Here is a 16,659-nt window from a genome sequence, read left to right as displayed (position 1 = left end):
TGCCAGGGCCGTGCGGACAGCGGGTCGTGCCCGATGTCATGGTGTGGCCACCCCGGACCCTCCTGACTGAGCTTTTCTGATCCGCTGACAGCGTTGCAGTGAGTCCCCCGTACCTGCTCGCCTTCCGCGTGTGTGGAGGTGTGACGGTGCTCCCGAAAGCTCATGGAAAATGGAATTAAAAGATAAGCTTGTTTTGGAGCAAAAGGTTTTTGAAATCCAGGCATAGTTTTTCCCTAATACACATTTTCCCTGAACTTTGTGAAGCCCCGTCGTATTTACAAGACAAAATCCTAGGAGTGGACTCACCCAGTCCAACACTAGGTGCATGGATCACTTCACAGCTGTCACGGGACTGCCCCCAAGGAGGGGGCGTCACCTTCCATCCTGCCCCTGCTCTCCCAGGGCCCATTTCACCCCACCTCTGCCTGCAGAATATTTTGAAGCCTTTGGCTCTTTACCAATATGCTAGATGACCAAAGAAAAGATCTCCAGGGTGGAGCACTTTGCATGCCCTTTATTCCAATGAGTTGCATATCATCGCTCATGCATGTGGCAGGTGCGTGATTCTTCCTTCCCGGGCACCTTACTGTCCTGGTCTGAGGATCTTCTGGGGGTTGGTCTCTTTCTCTGACTCTCTCGCGTCACTTTCACAAACCAGCTTTTGTGGGACAAAAGTCTTCAGGACAAACATCGGGTGGCAGTTAGCGCCGTCGACATTCCAGATGTCAGAGTTGGAAAGCCAGGGGGAGACCTGCAGGGGGTCGTCTTCCTGCTGTGGGCCTGGGAGACCACCTTTCAGAGGGCTCAAGCTGTCGTCTTCCTCCAGGGAGCTTCTGTTGATGCAGGAAGCCTCGTGCTCCTCCAGCTTTCTGATGGGGACCACGTGGCAGGCGTTGTATTTGCAGCTGGCCATCTTTTTGGCTTTTTTGGGGTTCTTTCTCCTGCATGATGCCAGGTGGTACTGGAATCTGCTGAGGGGAATCCGGTGGTGCGGATCGTAAGGGCAAATTTCTAAGGCTTCTGGCTCCATGAGGAATTGTTCTCAAAGCACAGTGTCTTCACTGCCCAGAGTCTAAGAGAAGTGTCCCCCGAGGAAGAGTCCTCCTGTGAGAAGGATGGAGTCGTCCTCTGCCGCTGTTGGCCCTTGGAACTTTGTAGGCAACGCTCTGGACCACGAGTGGCAGGTTAGGAGAGGCACCGGGGGTTGTTGGAAGCAGCTAGGCAGAGACCAGAGCTAGCCAATGGCACTTGACACGGAAGAACTCTATGGAGCAGGTGTAAGGGCCAGAACACCATCTCAGCTGCACAGGGAGGTGAAGGAGATAGGCACCCACCCCCGGCCTGGACTGGCAGAGACACGCTGTGTGATGTCAGGGCCGGTCACAATGGGCAGCTTACATCAGCAGGAGAAGGTCACTTCCTGTTTGCCTCGGGGGAGGGGCTAGTGGCTTGGGGGTGCTGCTGTTCAAAGCCAGTCATGGCATCTGTGTTGTCCTTTAAATCTAACTGCCCGTGCTAGTTTAATCTAATTTCCGATTTATCTGGATTTAAATCTACCACCTGTTTTGTGCTATCTTGTCTTTGTCTTATTTTTCTCTCCTTCCTTCCCTCTTTTAAACAATTCAAAAATTTTTTTCCATATTTTCCCACTATTTTGTGCACCCTCTTCCTCCACACATTGCAACACTCATGGGTAACTGACCAGAGCTTGAAGTTAATAAATGTTTTGCCTTCTTTCTGGGTAATGGAGGGGCTTCTCTTCACTTATGCCCCTCTTGACCCCTCATTCCCTATATGAGTTCTCAAAAACTAATGGGAAAATGTGTTTTATGAAACAAATATGCTTGGATTTTGGATATTTTTGTGCCAACATAAGCTTTTTTTTTTTAAAAAAAGATTTATTTATTTTACTTGAAAGTCAGAGTTACACAGAGAAGGAGAGGCAGCGAGGCAGTGAAAGAGAGAGAGAGAGAGAGAGGTCTTCCATCCTCTGGTTCACTCCCAATTGGCCGCAACGGCTGGAGCTGCGCCGATCCGGGGCCAGGAGCTTCCTCAGGGTCTCCCACGCAGGTGCAGGGGCCCAAGGGCTTGGGTCATCATCTTCTGTTTTCCCAGGCCATAGCAGAGAGTTGGATCAGAAGTGGAGCAGCCAGGACTTGAACCGGTGCCCATATGGGATGCCAGCACTGCAGACAATGGCTTTACCCGCTATGCCACAGCGCCGGCCCCAACATAAACTTTTAATTTCACTTTTTTGTGATCTTTTTGAAATGCCCTCGCATCTTAAGCTTAATTAGAACTTCCCTAGGCACTGTGGCTGCTGTCGCTGTCCTGGGTTTGTCTGTGCCCGACCTCCTGCTCCCTGCTGGCTCTCTGCTCCCCTGATCTCACGTTCCAGACCTTCCATGTTGGATCGCCTTAGTGTTAACTTTCAGAGTCGCTTCTAGACACACTCTGGTTCTGTTGTCTGACAGCTCTATTTCACTCATTCTTTTTCTTAAAAAGTTATTTATTTGAAAGAGCATCAGAGAGAGAGGGAAAGACAGAGATCTTTGATCTGCTGGTTCACTCCCCAAATGGCAGCTATGACCGGGAGTGGACCAGGCTGAAGCCAGCAGCCAGGAATTTAGTTCTGGTCTCGTGTGTGTGTGTGTGTGTGTGTGTGTGTGTGTGTGTGGCAGGGGGCAGGGACCCAACTACTTGCACCATCACCTGCTTCCTCCCAGGGTGTGCATAAGCACGAAGCTGGAATTGGAAGCAGAGCAGGACTCAAACTCAGGCACTCTGCTGTGAGACGTGGTATTGTAAGGAAAAGGGGTGCAGATTGGTGCCGCCTCACACAAGGCTCCAAAGGGTGTCTTTAAGATGGGAGCTGGGTGGTCGTGAAAGCTGTGTCGGATGTCACCAGAGCCGGAAGCCTGCCCGGGTCCAGTTCTGCAGGTTTCCTGTGGTGCACGCTGGTCACCTTGACGACTTCTGTTCATCTTCCCTGAGCAGTGACTAGTGGGATTTCCCAATGCCAAGCATCAGGGAGGTTTCTCCAGGTCCCTCGGGACACCGTAGTCAGAGCCAAGCCAGGCTCTATGGACCTGGGTGAAGCTGGTCCTCGGGGTTGTCTTCCTTGGCCTCTCACTCTGCTGAGGCCTGGAGTAGCCTGTTATAGTCTCCTCGGGGCGGGAGGAGTGGTTTAGTCCATGCATTCTTCCCTGGGGTTGGCTGGGGGGAGTGGTTTAGTCTACCCATGCTCCCCTGGGGTTGGAGTCCTTTGGCATTGCCGCCTAATGTGGAAAGCACTTCCTATAAACATGGGTGGGTCCTGCTGCCATCTCTTGCCCCACACAGGGCTGAACCAGAGTCCACATGGAGGCCATTGGCACATTTCTCAAGGCATGTGTTGTTTCAGCGGCCTCTGACATTCTGCTTGTGTCTCTGGTTTTAGATTTTCATCTAAAAATTGGCCTTGACCCAAGTACTTGGGGTCCTGCCACCCATGTGGGAGACCCAGATGGAGTTCCTGGCTCCTGGTTTTAGCCTGTTCTAGCCTTGGTTGTTGAGGGTATTTCAGTGAACCAGAGAGTGGATCCATCTCTCTCTCTGTCTCCCTGCCTCTTTGTCACTCTGTCTTTGAAATAAAAATAACATCTTAGAAGAAAATTAAAATTGGCCTTGAGTTCCCCATTGCTAAACTGTTTCTTGAGATCTAAGTGATAGTTCACCATAGCCAGGACTGAGAATCAACCTAGGTGTACATACCTGGATGGATGGACACAGTGGAATGGTATTCAGCCGTTAAAAACAATGAAATCCTGACATTTGCAGTAGAACGAATGGAACTTGAGATTACGTTAGCTAAGGCAAGCTTTCGTATGTGCAGTTTTCTTTAATGATTAACCTGAACCTAACAGTGATAACTAGAGGCTGGAAAGTGCCGGGTAGGGGTGGGGGAAGCTTGGCTAAGGGAACCAGGACACAGTCGGGTGAAGACTGCAGGTTCTGGTGTTCTGCAGGGCACTGGGGTGACTCCAGGTCACAGTCAAGTATTGTATTCTGCATAGAGAACTGGTAGCAGAGCCGGTAGGCGCCAAACACAAGAGCTGTAAAAACAGGCTGATTGCCTGATGTGATTGATTTATGTGTTTCTCTGCATTGAGACAATGCACTGCACCTTATCAACAGTGTACGCGTGTTACCAGAAATCTGGTCCTTGTCAGTGGTGCTGAATTAGAATAACGAGAATGGGGGGCTGGCACTGTGGTCTAGCCAGTAAAGCCACCACCTGCAGTGCTGGCATCCCATGTGGGCGCTGGTTCAAGTCCTGGCTGCTCCACTTCCCATCCAGCTCTCTGCTGTGGCCTGGGAAGGCAGTAGAAGATGGCCCAAGTCCTTGGGCCCCTGAATACACATGGGAGACCTGAAAGAAGTTCCTGGTTCCTGGCTTTGGATAGGCCTACCTCCTGTCATTGCAGCCATTTGGGGAGTGAACCAGTGGATGGAAGACACCTCCCTTTCTCTGCTTCTCCTCTTTGTAACTCTGCCTTTCAAATAAATGAAACTAAAATCTAAAAATGAATAAATTAAATTATAAATTAAAAACAAAAATACAATAACAAGAATGAATTTTGAGGATTAAAGAAACATTTTTTTAAGAGGTTTATTTATTTATTTGAAAGAGAGAGGGAGAGACATCTACTGGTTCACTCCCCAGACAGCCTCAATGGCCTGGGCTGGGCCAGGCTGAAGCTGGCAGCTGGAGGCTCCATCTGGGTCTCCCACAAGGGTCGCAGGGACCCAAGCATCTGAGCCATCCTCCTTTGCTTTCCCAGGTGCATTAGCAGGAAGCTGGATCAGAAGTGGAGCAGTCAGGACACGAATCTGCACCCATAAGGGATGCTGGTGCAGCTGGCTGTGGCTTTAACCTGCTCTGCTGCAGCGCTGGCCCCAAGAGAAAGTTTCATCTACTAATAGCTGAGGACCCCCGCAGGCCAGGGGCCTCAAGACTTGATCCTGTACGTGAGGGCAGTCTAGGGCGGTCAAGGAGCAGGAAAGGGAGATGAGGCTGCTGGTCGAGGGTTTGAAAACAGGAAGAGAATGTGGTTCCTTGAGAAACTTGCTGAAGGAGGGGGTATCAGATATTCTGCATAACGAAGTCATTGTTATTTGAGATCTGAAAGAGGCAGAGTACTGTGCTGAGATTCCTTTGTTTCGTTAATACGGATGAAGCCCCCTCAGTCCTCAGTCCCAGCCTGCTGTGTCTTAGTTACTTGCACCACTTTGCATTTTGTTGCAATAAATTTAAGCCTTGGGTCATGCTGACAGGGAGGCCAGATCACTCTGCAGCTACTGCTGACCTTCTCAGAGCGATTCTGGAACTCGGAAGCAAGTGTGATTTATGTTTGAGTGGGCACTCTAGTCACAGGCTCAGTTGTTAGTTTTCTGCATCAGAATACGGAGAGGGAGAGAAAGGTGTATTTGGTGTGGTTACACAAACAGTACATATAAGGGGGCTGGCGTTGTGGCGCATCTGGTTAAGCTGCCACTTGTGACACCAGCATCCTGTGTGGACGCTGGTTCCAGTCCAGGCTGCTCCACTTCTGATCCAGTTTCCTGCTAATGCACCCAGGAAAGCAATGGAAGATGGCCCAAGTGCTTGGGCCTTTGCGCTCACGTGGGAGACCTGGATGGAGTTCCAGGCTCCTGGCTTTGGCCTGGCCCAGCTATTGCTACCATTTGGGGAGTAAACCACTGGGTAGATTCTCTCTCTCTGCCTTTGAAATAAAGAAAAAAATTAAGAAGAAAAAGGATGGGCAGTGGCCTGCTGGTTGAGACACCACATCTCATACGATAGTGTCTGGGTTCCAGCGCTGGCTCCAGTTCGTTTCCTGCTTGATGGCTCAGGTCACACATGTTCTTGTACCACGGGGGACCTGGATGGAGTTCCTATCTCCTGGCTTCAGCCTGGCCCAGTCCTGGGCAGTTGGAGAGTGAACCAGTAGATGGGAACTCTGTCTCTTTCTCTCTGACTCTTGAATAAATTTTTAAAAGAAGTAGAGAAAGCACATTATAGAAAACATTTTTTTTTTTTTTAACAGGCAGAGTAGAGAGAGAGAGAGAGACAGAGAAAGGTCTTTTTGCCGTTGGTTCACCCTCCAATGGCCGTCGCGGCTGGCGCACTGCGGCCGGCGCATCGCGCTAATCCGAAGGCAGGAGCCAGGTGCTTCTCCTGGTCTCCCATGGGGTGCAGAGTCCAAGCACTTGGGCCATCCTCCACTACACTCCCGGGCCATAGCAGAGAGCTGGCCCCTGGAAGAGGGGCAACCGGGACAGAATCCGGCGCCCCGATGAGGACTAGAACCCGGTGTGCCAGCGCCGCTAGGTAGAGGATTAGCCTATTGAGCCGCGGCGCCGGCCAGAAAACATTCTTAAAACAATACATTTTAAAAGATCCAAGTGGCTGTTGAGAAACAATATATTCCTGAATAAGAAGGCTCAAAATCATAAATAAATGTAAATATTCTCCCCAAGTAGAAGTCAAAGTTCCCCTAAATTAATTTATCATTGTAATGCGATTCCAAACAACAGATTGTGGTAGCTTTATTTTATGTGCTGAGCTCTGATAGACCACGTGCCTGCTTGTTATTTTTCTTCCCAAACCCCCCCTCCCCCGACTAACCTCAAAGATGAGGTCTTCTACATCAGGTGTGAACAAACTATGGCCCACATACCAACTGCGGGTGGCTGTTTGCTTTTGTAAATAAAGTTTTACTGAAACACAGCCATACCCATGTGTTGACACACTATCTGTGGGCAACGTGACCTTACATGTGAGATGTCTCCCACTATTTGTCACATAGCGGCACGACTCTGGTGTCACAGTGAGAAACTGATATGGAAATGCAAGCTTAGGTAAGGATCCATACAGGAGTCTAGAAAAGGCAGCTTTCCAACCCGTGCCGCCCTGATCACTGGTGTGCTGGGTCGGCATAGGCAAGGTCAGGCTGTAGCACACACAGCACCAGGACTTCAGAGGCTGAGACTTCGGAAGACTGTGTCTCACTCTCAATTCATATCCTGAGCGGGTGGCTGCGGTGCGGTGGGGGCGGGACCCAGGCTGGTTATGTCTCCACGGCAACCATGCTCCTTCTAGGAGGGAGGGGTATGGGGAGCCAGGCACCCACTGCACCCACCTGGAAATGGTAAATGATCAGTTCCGCTGGCATTCCGTTGTCCAAAGCCAGTCCCAGGGCCACCGCTAACTTCAAGGTCGGGGAGGTGGAGTCCTGCGTTTGCTCAGAAGAAGTAGGAACTTAATGGAGAGCCCTAAGGTGCCCATTCTGCCCTTGGGGGGTCCTGGAGCTGTGCTCCCTGGGCCCTAGCCACTCCCCTCAGGGACAGCCCCTGGGGCACCACCCAGAGAAGGTGCCCTTGCTCAGTGTAACTTCCCTGCCATTCGTGTGACAGCACCCCTCTTCTCCAAGCCAGGACTGGGGGGGACTCTGACACTGGCCCTGCTGGGAGTTAACAGTCCAGCGCCTGCTCTTCCAACACCTGGCCCCGTCTGTTGACAACATGACACTGATGGTACCTGGTCTCACTATGCTCATGGCCCAGGCAGGGGTGTGCAGGTCTCTCTAAGTCAGCTCACGGGGATACCCGAGATCCATGTGGGAGGGAAGGCATCCATGGTTGCAGGTTTCCGTGTGACCCAGCCCCTGTTAGTGCTGTGGGCTGGCATTAGATCCATTACAGAGGAAGGGAAGGCCAGCCCGTTTGTGCTTCTAATGGACATCCTGAATGGTCCTCAAGCCTGCAGCCTGCTCCTGCCACTCTGTTCCAAGCCCAGGAACCAATAAACTTCACCATGGCAACCTGAGTGTGGGGGTGCACATTCACCTGCGTGGACGTGAGCAAGAGTGCAAGGGAGTCGGGCTCTGCTTTCCCTTCACCCCCCCCCCCCCCCCCACTATTCTCCACTCCGAGGCATGCTGCTGCCGACACATGGAAATGCAGGCGTGGAGGGGGAGAGGGCAGAGGGCCATGCTTTCAGAAAATGATAACTGTGTGTGTGGTCTGCCAAGCCAGCAGGGATTGCTGTGGGCTACAAGGGAGCTGCTGGAGGATTGGTTTGAGTATGAGTTCCTGAGGCTCGGAGCTGGTCTGACACCAACAAGGCCAGCTTACCCCCTAGGGCCAGCATCCCCTCCAGAGTGTCCCTGGAGGTTGGTCATTCAGCCACGGGGAGCTCACTCCCTCTCCAGACAGTGCGCTGTTAGGTTTTGCATGGAGCTGAACTGCCTGATACCGTGCAGCCATGGGTGTTGACACTCACCTCTGCCCAGGGCCCCCTAAGCAGGTCCACTTCATGCCGTGTGGATGTGGCACTAGGGTGAGGGTGGCCACTCGTGTGTGGCTCCTTGAGCCTCCCTGCCTTGTACAGAAGACAGGTGTGGCCAGCAGGAGCCCCCGTGAGCACCTGAACTCCAGCCAGGACCCCTCCGTGCCACCCTTGTCTGTGGCCGCTCACAGCTCAAGGGTCCCCCGGCCTCAGCCATTTTCAGCCCCTGCTGGCCCTTTTGATTTGAGCACTTGGTTTTATTTTTTAAAGATTTATTTTATTTGAAATGCAGAATGAGAGGGAGAGGGGGTTGGGGGGATAGATATCTTCCATTCACTGTTTCACTCCCCCAAATGGCAGCAATAGCTGGGGCTGAGCCAGGAACCCAGAGTTCCATCCGGGTCTCTCACGTGGTGGCAGGGACCCAAGCACTTGGGCTATCTTGGGCTGCTCTTCCAGGTGCAGTAGCAGGGAGCTGGATCAGAAGTGGAGCAGTGGGGACTGTGCCATATGCTGGCTGCGGACCTTTGAAAACTGCTCATGGCAGGACTTCATTCAGTGCACCATCTGCAGTGTTGTTTTTTTTTTAAAGATTATTTTATTGATTTGAAAGAGTTACAGAGAGAAATAGAGACAGAGGGGAGGGAGAGGTCTTCCATCCACTGGTTCACTCCCCAAATGGCTGCAATGGCCGGAGCTGAGCCCATCTGAAGCCAGGAGCTTCTTCCGGGTCTCCCATGAGGGTGCAGGGGCCCAAGGACTTGAGCCATCTTCCACTGCTTTCCCAGGCCACAGCAGAGAGCAGGATTGGAAGTGGAGCAGCCAGGACTTGAACTGGTGCCCATATGTGATATGACTGCTGCAGGCCAGGGCTTTAACTCGCTGTGCCACAGCATCAGCCCTGCAGTGCTTCTTAAACTATATGAGCCCATGATGCCCTGGCCTCTTGTTAAACTTCTCAACAGGGTGAAGTCTGCTTGTGTTTGGCAAGTTAGGTGTCACAGCTGTGCTAGGTCTGTACAATGCCTCCGGGCACATTCTGTTTTGTTTGTTTGTTTTGTTTCCTGGACAATTGAAAGAGCCTAGAAACACTCTTTGCAAGTGTGAAGGAGTTAGTCCACTGGCCGTGCCCACCCTTTGGGGAGATACCAGCAGGTCAGTTTTGATGTTGATTCCATGGTTTCCTACTTCTCTTGGCAAATGCCCATGTTTCTAGAAAATCTTACTTTTGTGCAATGAATTGTGATCCTGTCCCTCTGTTCCCGTGTTGAAGCCCTAACACTTAATGCGCCTGCAGGTGGAGATAGGGCCTTTAAGGGGGCAAAGTGTGGGCATACAGGCGAAGCCTTGACCTGATTGGGTGGGTGTCCTTGGAGGAAGCAGAGACGCCAAGTGGCCCGCACTCCTCAAACACAGAGGAAGCAGCTGGTGAGTACACCTCCATGAGGCTCCCGTCTGCAAGCCAGGGAGCCCTCACCAGACACCAGCCCTGCTGCTGCCAGCTTCCAGAGCTGGGTGGAAATTAGCATCCAGGGTTTAAACCACCCTGGCCCAGCCCTACGCACCCTCCACGGAATCTCCACACCGCCTCGCCCACTGCAGGCATTCGGAATTCTCTTTAATTTGAACACTCTCCTGTGCATCTGGACCCAGGTTCCTCCGTTTCTCTGATTCTCTGTTGCTGCCTTCTCTGTGGCTCTCTTGCTTCTCACCCCTCCCTTCGTGGGGGCGCCACCAGACCCTCACAGCTGTTCTGGTTTTTGTATTTTCTATTCCATTAAGTCTCATCTTTTGCTTCTCTCTCTAGGATTATTGCGTGGCTTATTTTCTAGAACTTCTCTCACTCTTCCTTGTTTGATAGCAAAACATTCGCAGCTATGAGAGAGCTTTGGCTCATGTGGGATTCCAGTGAACATTATGTTCTAATGCCTCGAATTGCAATTTTAGACGCTTTGTTTTTAAAAATGTTACTTATCTGAGAGGCGGTAATAGAACATGAGAGATCCCATCTGTTGGTTCAATCCTCAAGTGCTGGTGACAGCTACAGCTGGGCCAGGCCAAAGTCAGGAGCCTGGAAGTCAATCTAGGTCTTGCTGGTGGGAGAGATCCAGTCACTAGAGCTGTCACCTGCTGCCTTCCAGGGTACTTGGTGGCTGGAAGCTGCAGCTGGGAATCAAGTTCAGGTACTCTGGTGGGACCTGGGTATCCTAACCAGCGTGTTACTCTAGGCCAGACGTCCGTTGTTGCCCAGGGTCTTTTCAGGGTAACCCCTTCCCCTTAGCACCTGTTCTCACAGCCGGCAGCTAGGGTTTTGTGGACGGTATCTCAGAAAGCTCTGTTCTAGGATTTGCTCCTTGAGGCAGAGCTACTGAGGGAGGGAGGGCCATTGGCACTCCGTCCCAGGGATAGCCTTCGAGCCATCCCTGAGGGCCCAGCTCTTCCTCTGCCCTTGTTCACTGGTCTCTGTGTGATGCTATGCCTAGCTCCCTTCTTCCTGGATTTGCTGTCCTTTTGCTCAGCCATCTTGGAGGCCCTGTTGTTCGAGGGACCCAACTGGGGAGTACAGATGTGTGTGGCAATGACTTCACTGCTGGGCTCAGGGTTTCTCTGTTCCCAGCCACAGGAACGACCTGCCTCACATTCTGGCATCCAACAGAGCCACAACCTGCAGCGCCAGGCACCAGCCCTGCCACTCCCCAGGGCACTCAGTGTCCCTCCCTGGTGCTGCGTGGTGGCGGTGGATTCCTTGCCCCCTGCTGCTCCGTGTCACCACTTGGAGTGGAGTGTGCTTGGGTTCTTCCAGAATAGAGCCCAGGACAAAGATTCTTTCAGGGTAGAGCCTAAGACAGGTGCATGTAGTGTCAGGACAAGAGAGCCTGCAGGAGCCTGAGGAAATGACACACTTATATATACGAGGGTCTTCAAAATGTTCAGGGCAGTGTGTATTGTAACAAACTTATGCATGGATTTCAAAACATTTTTTTTCCATAAAAATAAACTTAACCTTTAATTTCATCTTTCTGTGAACTTTTTGAAGTTCCCTTGTACAGTCACATTTATTTAACTTTTCTTATGCATTTGAGAGAGAATACAAGATGCGAGAGTGCTGTCTTACCTGCTGGTTCACTCCTCGGATTTGCACAATGCCAGGAGAGCTGAAGCTAGGAGCCTGGAACTCCATCCAGGTTTCCAAAGTGGGTGGCAGGGACCTGGGTGTTGGCCATCGCTGCTGCCTCCCAGCGGCTGCAAGCTGGAGTCAGAAGCCAGACGTAGGCATCCAGCTCAAGCCCTCCAAAACGGGATGCGAGCATCCTCACCAATGACTAAATGTCCCACATATAAAAATGTACAAACCTTTTAATGACTTTTTGTAACTTCTAAAATTGTATCAGGTACATTCGTCCATAAGAAAATTCAAGCTTAGAAAAAGCATGTATGGAAACCAGGAAAGATCTTCGAGAGCCAAGGTGTGTGTGATGAAGTGGATACCGCCGTGGGCATCCAAAGGAAAGCAGGGGGAGCCTGGGAAGCGATACAAAACACACAGCTCAGCATGGCCTCATGACAGCCAGCCCCTCCTCCCAACACAGCCATTTGTTGAAGGCTGTTTTGGGGGGAGGTCTCGGCACTGCCCTCCTGTCCCGCATGCACAGACGGGCGGAAGTTGGCCAGAGTGCCGCAAAGTTGCCAGGGACAGCCCTGGGGCTCACACTGCTTCAGTGCACAGACAAGTATTCCTTCTCTCTGCTGACTCGTGGAGCAGTCAGTCCAAGTGGTGTTTAACAACCACTGCTCCGAAGTAGAAGAAAATAAAACTCTCTGCCGTTACCAAAGTCCACGGTGTAGATACGACCCCCATGGCCACTTCCGAGCCAGCAGGGGCTTACCAGCCTCTGCACGGAGGTCAGCCCTTGTGAGTCACGGGAGCCAGTGCCTCTGGCGCGTCCTGCTCAGTTCTTGCTCAGCTGGGTCTCCCTTGCCTTGGGTTTCACGGCCAGGTTTGCCGCACGTGGCCTGGCTTCCTCCTTGGTTTCCCTCCCTGCTCAGATAGGCTTTCCCGTGTTTCGCCTCAGACGTGGGCAGGAGTGGTTCCGTGAATGCCGGAGCCGGTCATCTGGAAATCCCTTCGCTTTGAGGCTTTATGCACTGTTTCAGTGGACGTGGGCTTTTTGTAAGCAGCAGTTATTTGTGTGCAAGGAGGGCAAGCTCCTGCCCTTTGCTCTCGCTGATGTCTCTCCAGGCAGAGCAGTGGACCCCGGGGCCGCCTTCCGGGCTGATGAACCCACTTTTAGCGGAGGACGCTTCCTCCTTGACTCCCATCTTCTAACACACCTGCTATGGTGTGCTGGGCTGCTACAGAAACCCAGGATGTGAGTTAAATTTGAATTTCAGGTAAGTACCGAACACCTTTGTTTAAAAGCACAATGTCCCAGGCCGGCGCCGCGGCTCACTAGGCTAATCCTCCGCCTTGCAGCGCCGGCACACCGGGTTCTAGTCCCGGTCGGGGCGCCGGATTCTGTCCCGGTTGCCCCTCTTCCAGGCCAGCTCTCTGCTGTGGCCAGGGAGTGCAGTGGAGGATGGCCCAGGTGCTTGGGCCCTGCACCCCATGGGAGACCAGGAAAAGCACCTGGCTCCTGGCTCCTGCCATCGGATCAGCGCGGTGCGCTGGCCGCAGCGCGCTGGCTGCAGCGGCCATTGGAGGGTGAACCAACGGCAAAGGAAGACCTTTCTCTCTGTCTCTCTCTCTCACTGTCCACTCTGCCCGTCAAAAAAAAAAAAAAAAAAAAAAAAAAAAAAAACAACCAAAAACAAAAAACACAATGTCCCAAATATTGCTTATGCCAAAAAGATTATTTAGTGCTTATCTGGCATTCAAGGTTGAGTGGACATCTGGTATTTTTGTTTGCTAAATCTGGCAACCTGTGTTCCTGGGTGGCTGTCCTAGGAGGTCTCCTGGAACCACTGGCTGGCAGATCCAGATCCGGGTTCCGTGGCATCCCGGGTTGGGGCTCCGACCTGGTCCTAACCTTGCTGTTCTCTTTTGTTTGTTCTGGGAGTCTGTGCCTTGGGAATTCCGTGAGGAAGAGCAGGTGGCAGGGCAGGATTTGGGTGTCTGCATCCTCCAACAAGCCACTGTCAAATCCCATCAAATCCTCGCTTTGAGGTCTACCAATTAGGATTTTGTTTTTTTTTTTGATCCAATTTATATGTTACTGATGAATTTAACCTGTGCTCCTTATTGTGATGCCTGTTCTGCCATCTTGTTTGTCCTTTGTTTTCAGTGAGTCAGGTTTTCTTAGATTAATTTTCTTAGGTGTTACTTAAATATAAAGACATCAAAACTATTTCTTCATTGACCAAGAATGAAACAACATGGATTCCCTATCCCATACTTTTACTTCCTTTCATGTTTCATTTTTGGAGAAAGTTATCTGAAATTTTCAGAACCAGGTGATTACAGACCACGGTCATTGCTAATAAATTGCTTTAACATATTGTGTAGCTTTTTAGCTTTATTTTTAAGATTGATTGATTGATTTGAAAGGTACAGTTAGAGTAGGATAGACAGAAAGATCTTCCATTTGCTGGTTCACTCCCCAGTGGTTGCAACAGCTGGGGCTGGGCCAGGCCAAAGCTGAGAGCCAGGAGCTTCATTTGTGTCTCTCACGTGGGTGGCAGGAACCATTTTACTTAGGCCAGCTTCCACTGCTTTCCCAGGTGCATTAGCAGGGAGCTGGATTGGAAGTGGAGCAGCCGGGAGTCAAAATGGGGCTCATAAAGGATGTCAGCATCTCAGGCAGGAGGGGCAGGGACCCAAAAACTTGAGTTGCTACTTCCACCTCCCAGGGTCTTTACCAGCAGGAAGCTGGAGTTGGGAGCTGGAGCTGGGTGTGGAACACAGGGACTGGGCTGTGGAATGGGGGCATCTTGATTGGTGTCTTATCTGCTAGGCTAGAAGCTGGTCCTCGATATTTATCTCTAACTTGTACAGTGTGTTTTATGCCTCAGTATTTATGGTCAGCCTTGTATTTTGGATTTCAGTTGTTAGTTTCTATTTCCTTTGTACTTCCTCTTCCCCTTTCTGAACTTACTGTTTGGAGCCCTCCTAGCCTCTGGTGTGAGGTCACTGGGTATCAGAGCTGTCTGGGCTCAGGTTTTGCTTTTATTGTCTGTATGTAGATAACTCACCTGTACACACCTGGGTATGGACACCATCTGCTTGGTGCCAGCCCATGGATCCGCCTTGCTAACTGATTGCTTCCCTCACACGTTGCATGGGAACCTTATGCTTGGCTCACCCAAGCAATCTAAAAATGACCTTTGTTCCCTTACCAGAGAAGCCACATTTTTGGTTTCTTAGTACTCTTGAAAGCCATGGCTTTTGATTGCGAGAGCCAGATGCTGGGGAGAACACATTGCTTATATTCTCCTTGTTTTTTTGCCCCCCCCCAAAGAAACCTTTTATTTAAGGAATACAAACTTCCTGCATTCCATAAATATAATTTTCGGAATATAGCGATTCTTCCCACCATACCTGCCCTCCCATCCACACTCCCACCCCTCTTCTTCCTCCCCCTCCTATTCCTATTCTTATTTTTTACTAATATCTATTTTTAATTAACTTTATACACACACCATTAACTCTATACTAAGTAAAGAGTTCAATAAATTGTATAAAAAAACCTTGTTCAACATTCGAGACAAGGGCTGTTCAAAGTAATTGCGTCTCAAACTGTTAATTTCACTTCTCTAGATACCTTTTAGGTGCTGTGTTAGTTATCACAGATCAGAGAGAACATATGGTACTTGTCTTTTTGGGACTCACTTATTTCACTAAGTATGATGCTTCCAGTTTCATCCATTTTGTAGCAAATGACCAGATTTCATTTTTTTTTTTACTGCTGTGAAGTATTCCATGGTGTACATATCCTATAATTTCTTTAGCCAGTTTTCAGTTGATGGGCATTTGGGTTGATTCCCTATCTTAGCTATTGTGAATTGAGTTACAATAAACATGGGAGTACAGATAGCTTTCATATGCTGGTTCCATTTCCTTTGGGTAAATTCCCAGGAGTGGGATGGCTGTACATGGTACATATGGTAGGTATATATGTATGTGGTACATAAGCTACATATGGTAGGTCTGTATTCAGATTTCTGAGTTAACTCCATACTGTATTTTTTTATTTTTGACAGGCAGAGTGGACAGTGAGAGAGAGACAGAAAGGTCTTCCTTTACCATTGGTTCACCTTCCAATGGCCGCTATAGCCGGCGCGCTGCGGCCGGCGCACCGCGCTGATCCGATGGCAGGAGCCAGGAGCCAGGTGCTTTTCCTGGTCTCCCATGGGGTGCAGGGCCCAAGCACCTGGGCCATCCTCCACTGCACTCCCTGGCCACAGCAGAGAGCTGGCCCGGAAGAGGGGCAACCGGGATAGAATCTGGCGCCCCGACCGGGACTAGAACCCGGTGTGCCGGCGCCGCTAGGCGGAGGATTAGCCTAGTGAGCCGCGGCGCCGGCTCTTCAGTTTGTTAATGTGATGTATCACATAGATTGATTTACAAATGTTGAACCATCCCTGCATACCAGGGATAAATCCCACTTGGTCTGGGTGGATGATCTTTCTGATGTGTTGTTGGATTCGATTGGCTAGAATTTTGTTGAGGAGTTTTGCATCTGTGTTCATCAGGGAAACTGGTCTGTAGTTCTCTTTCTCTGTTGCATCTTTTTCAGGTTTAGAAATTAAGGTGATGCTGGCTTCGTAGAATGAGTTTGGGAGGATTCCCTCTCTTTCAATTGCTTTGAATAGTCTGAGAAGAATTGGGGTTAGCTCTTCTTTAAATGTCTGGTAGAATTCAGCAGTGAAGCCATCCAGACCTGGTCTTTTCTTTGTTGGGAAGGTCTTTATTACTGATTCTTTTTCTGTCTTGGTTATTGGTCTGTTTAGGTTTTCTATGTCTTCATGGTTCAATTTAGGTAGATTGTATGTGTCCAAGAATCTATCCATTTCATCTAGGTTTCCCAGTTTGTTGGCATACAGCTCTTTGTGGTAATTTCTAATGATTTTTTTTTATTTCTGTGGTGTCTGTTGTTACATTTCCTTTTTAACCTCTAATTTTATTGATTTGGGTCTTTTCCTTCTTTTTTGTAGTTAGTTGGGCCAATGCTGTGTCAATTTTTTCAATAAACCAGCTTTTTTTTTTTTAAAGATTTATTTATTTATTTGAAAGTCAGAGTTACACACACACACACACACACAGAGAGAGAGAGAGAGAGAGAGAGAGAGAGAACGAGAGGTCTTCCATCTGCTGGTTCATTCCTCAACTG

The 16,659-nt window shown here is 50.1% G+C and overlaps 1 protein-coding gene across 1 annotated transcript; it reads right to left on the bottom strand.

Annotated features, from left to right (window-relative positions):
* Positions 1–494: 494 nt before the first annotated feature.
* Positions 495–1,374, bottom strand: GTSF1L (gametocyte specific factor 1 like). The gene has a single exon (XM_002721064.5). The coding sequence runs from the start codon at positions 1,028–1,030 to the stop codon at positions 584–586; it is 447 nt and encodes a 148-aa protein (XP_002721110.1). The 5' UTR covers positions 1,031–1,374; the 3' UTR covers positions 495–583.
* Positions 1,375–16,659: the final 15,285 nt, after the last annotated feature.

The sequence above is a fragment of the Oryctolagus cuniculus genome, chromosome 11, assembly GCF_964237555.1.
Source record: "Oryctolagus cuniculus chromosome 11, mOryCun1.1, whole genome shotgun sequence".
Taxonomy (NCBI): domain Eukaryota; kingdom Metazoa; phylum Chordata; class Mammalia; order Lagomorpha; family Leporidae; genus Oryctolagus; species Oryctolagus cuniculus.
Note: the sequence above shows the minus strand (reverse complement) of the source record. Positions and strands in the feature narration are given on the sequence as shown.

Coding starts and splice junctions, on each gene's coding strand:
- GTSF1L (XM_002721064.5), bottom strand. CDS start 1,030: ATGGAGCCAGAAGCCTTAGAAATTTGCCCTTACGATCCGCACCACCGG.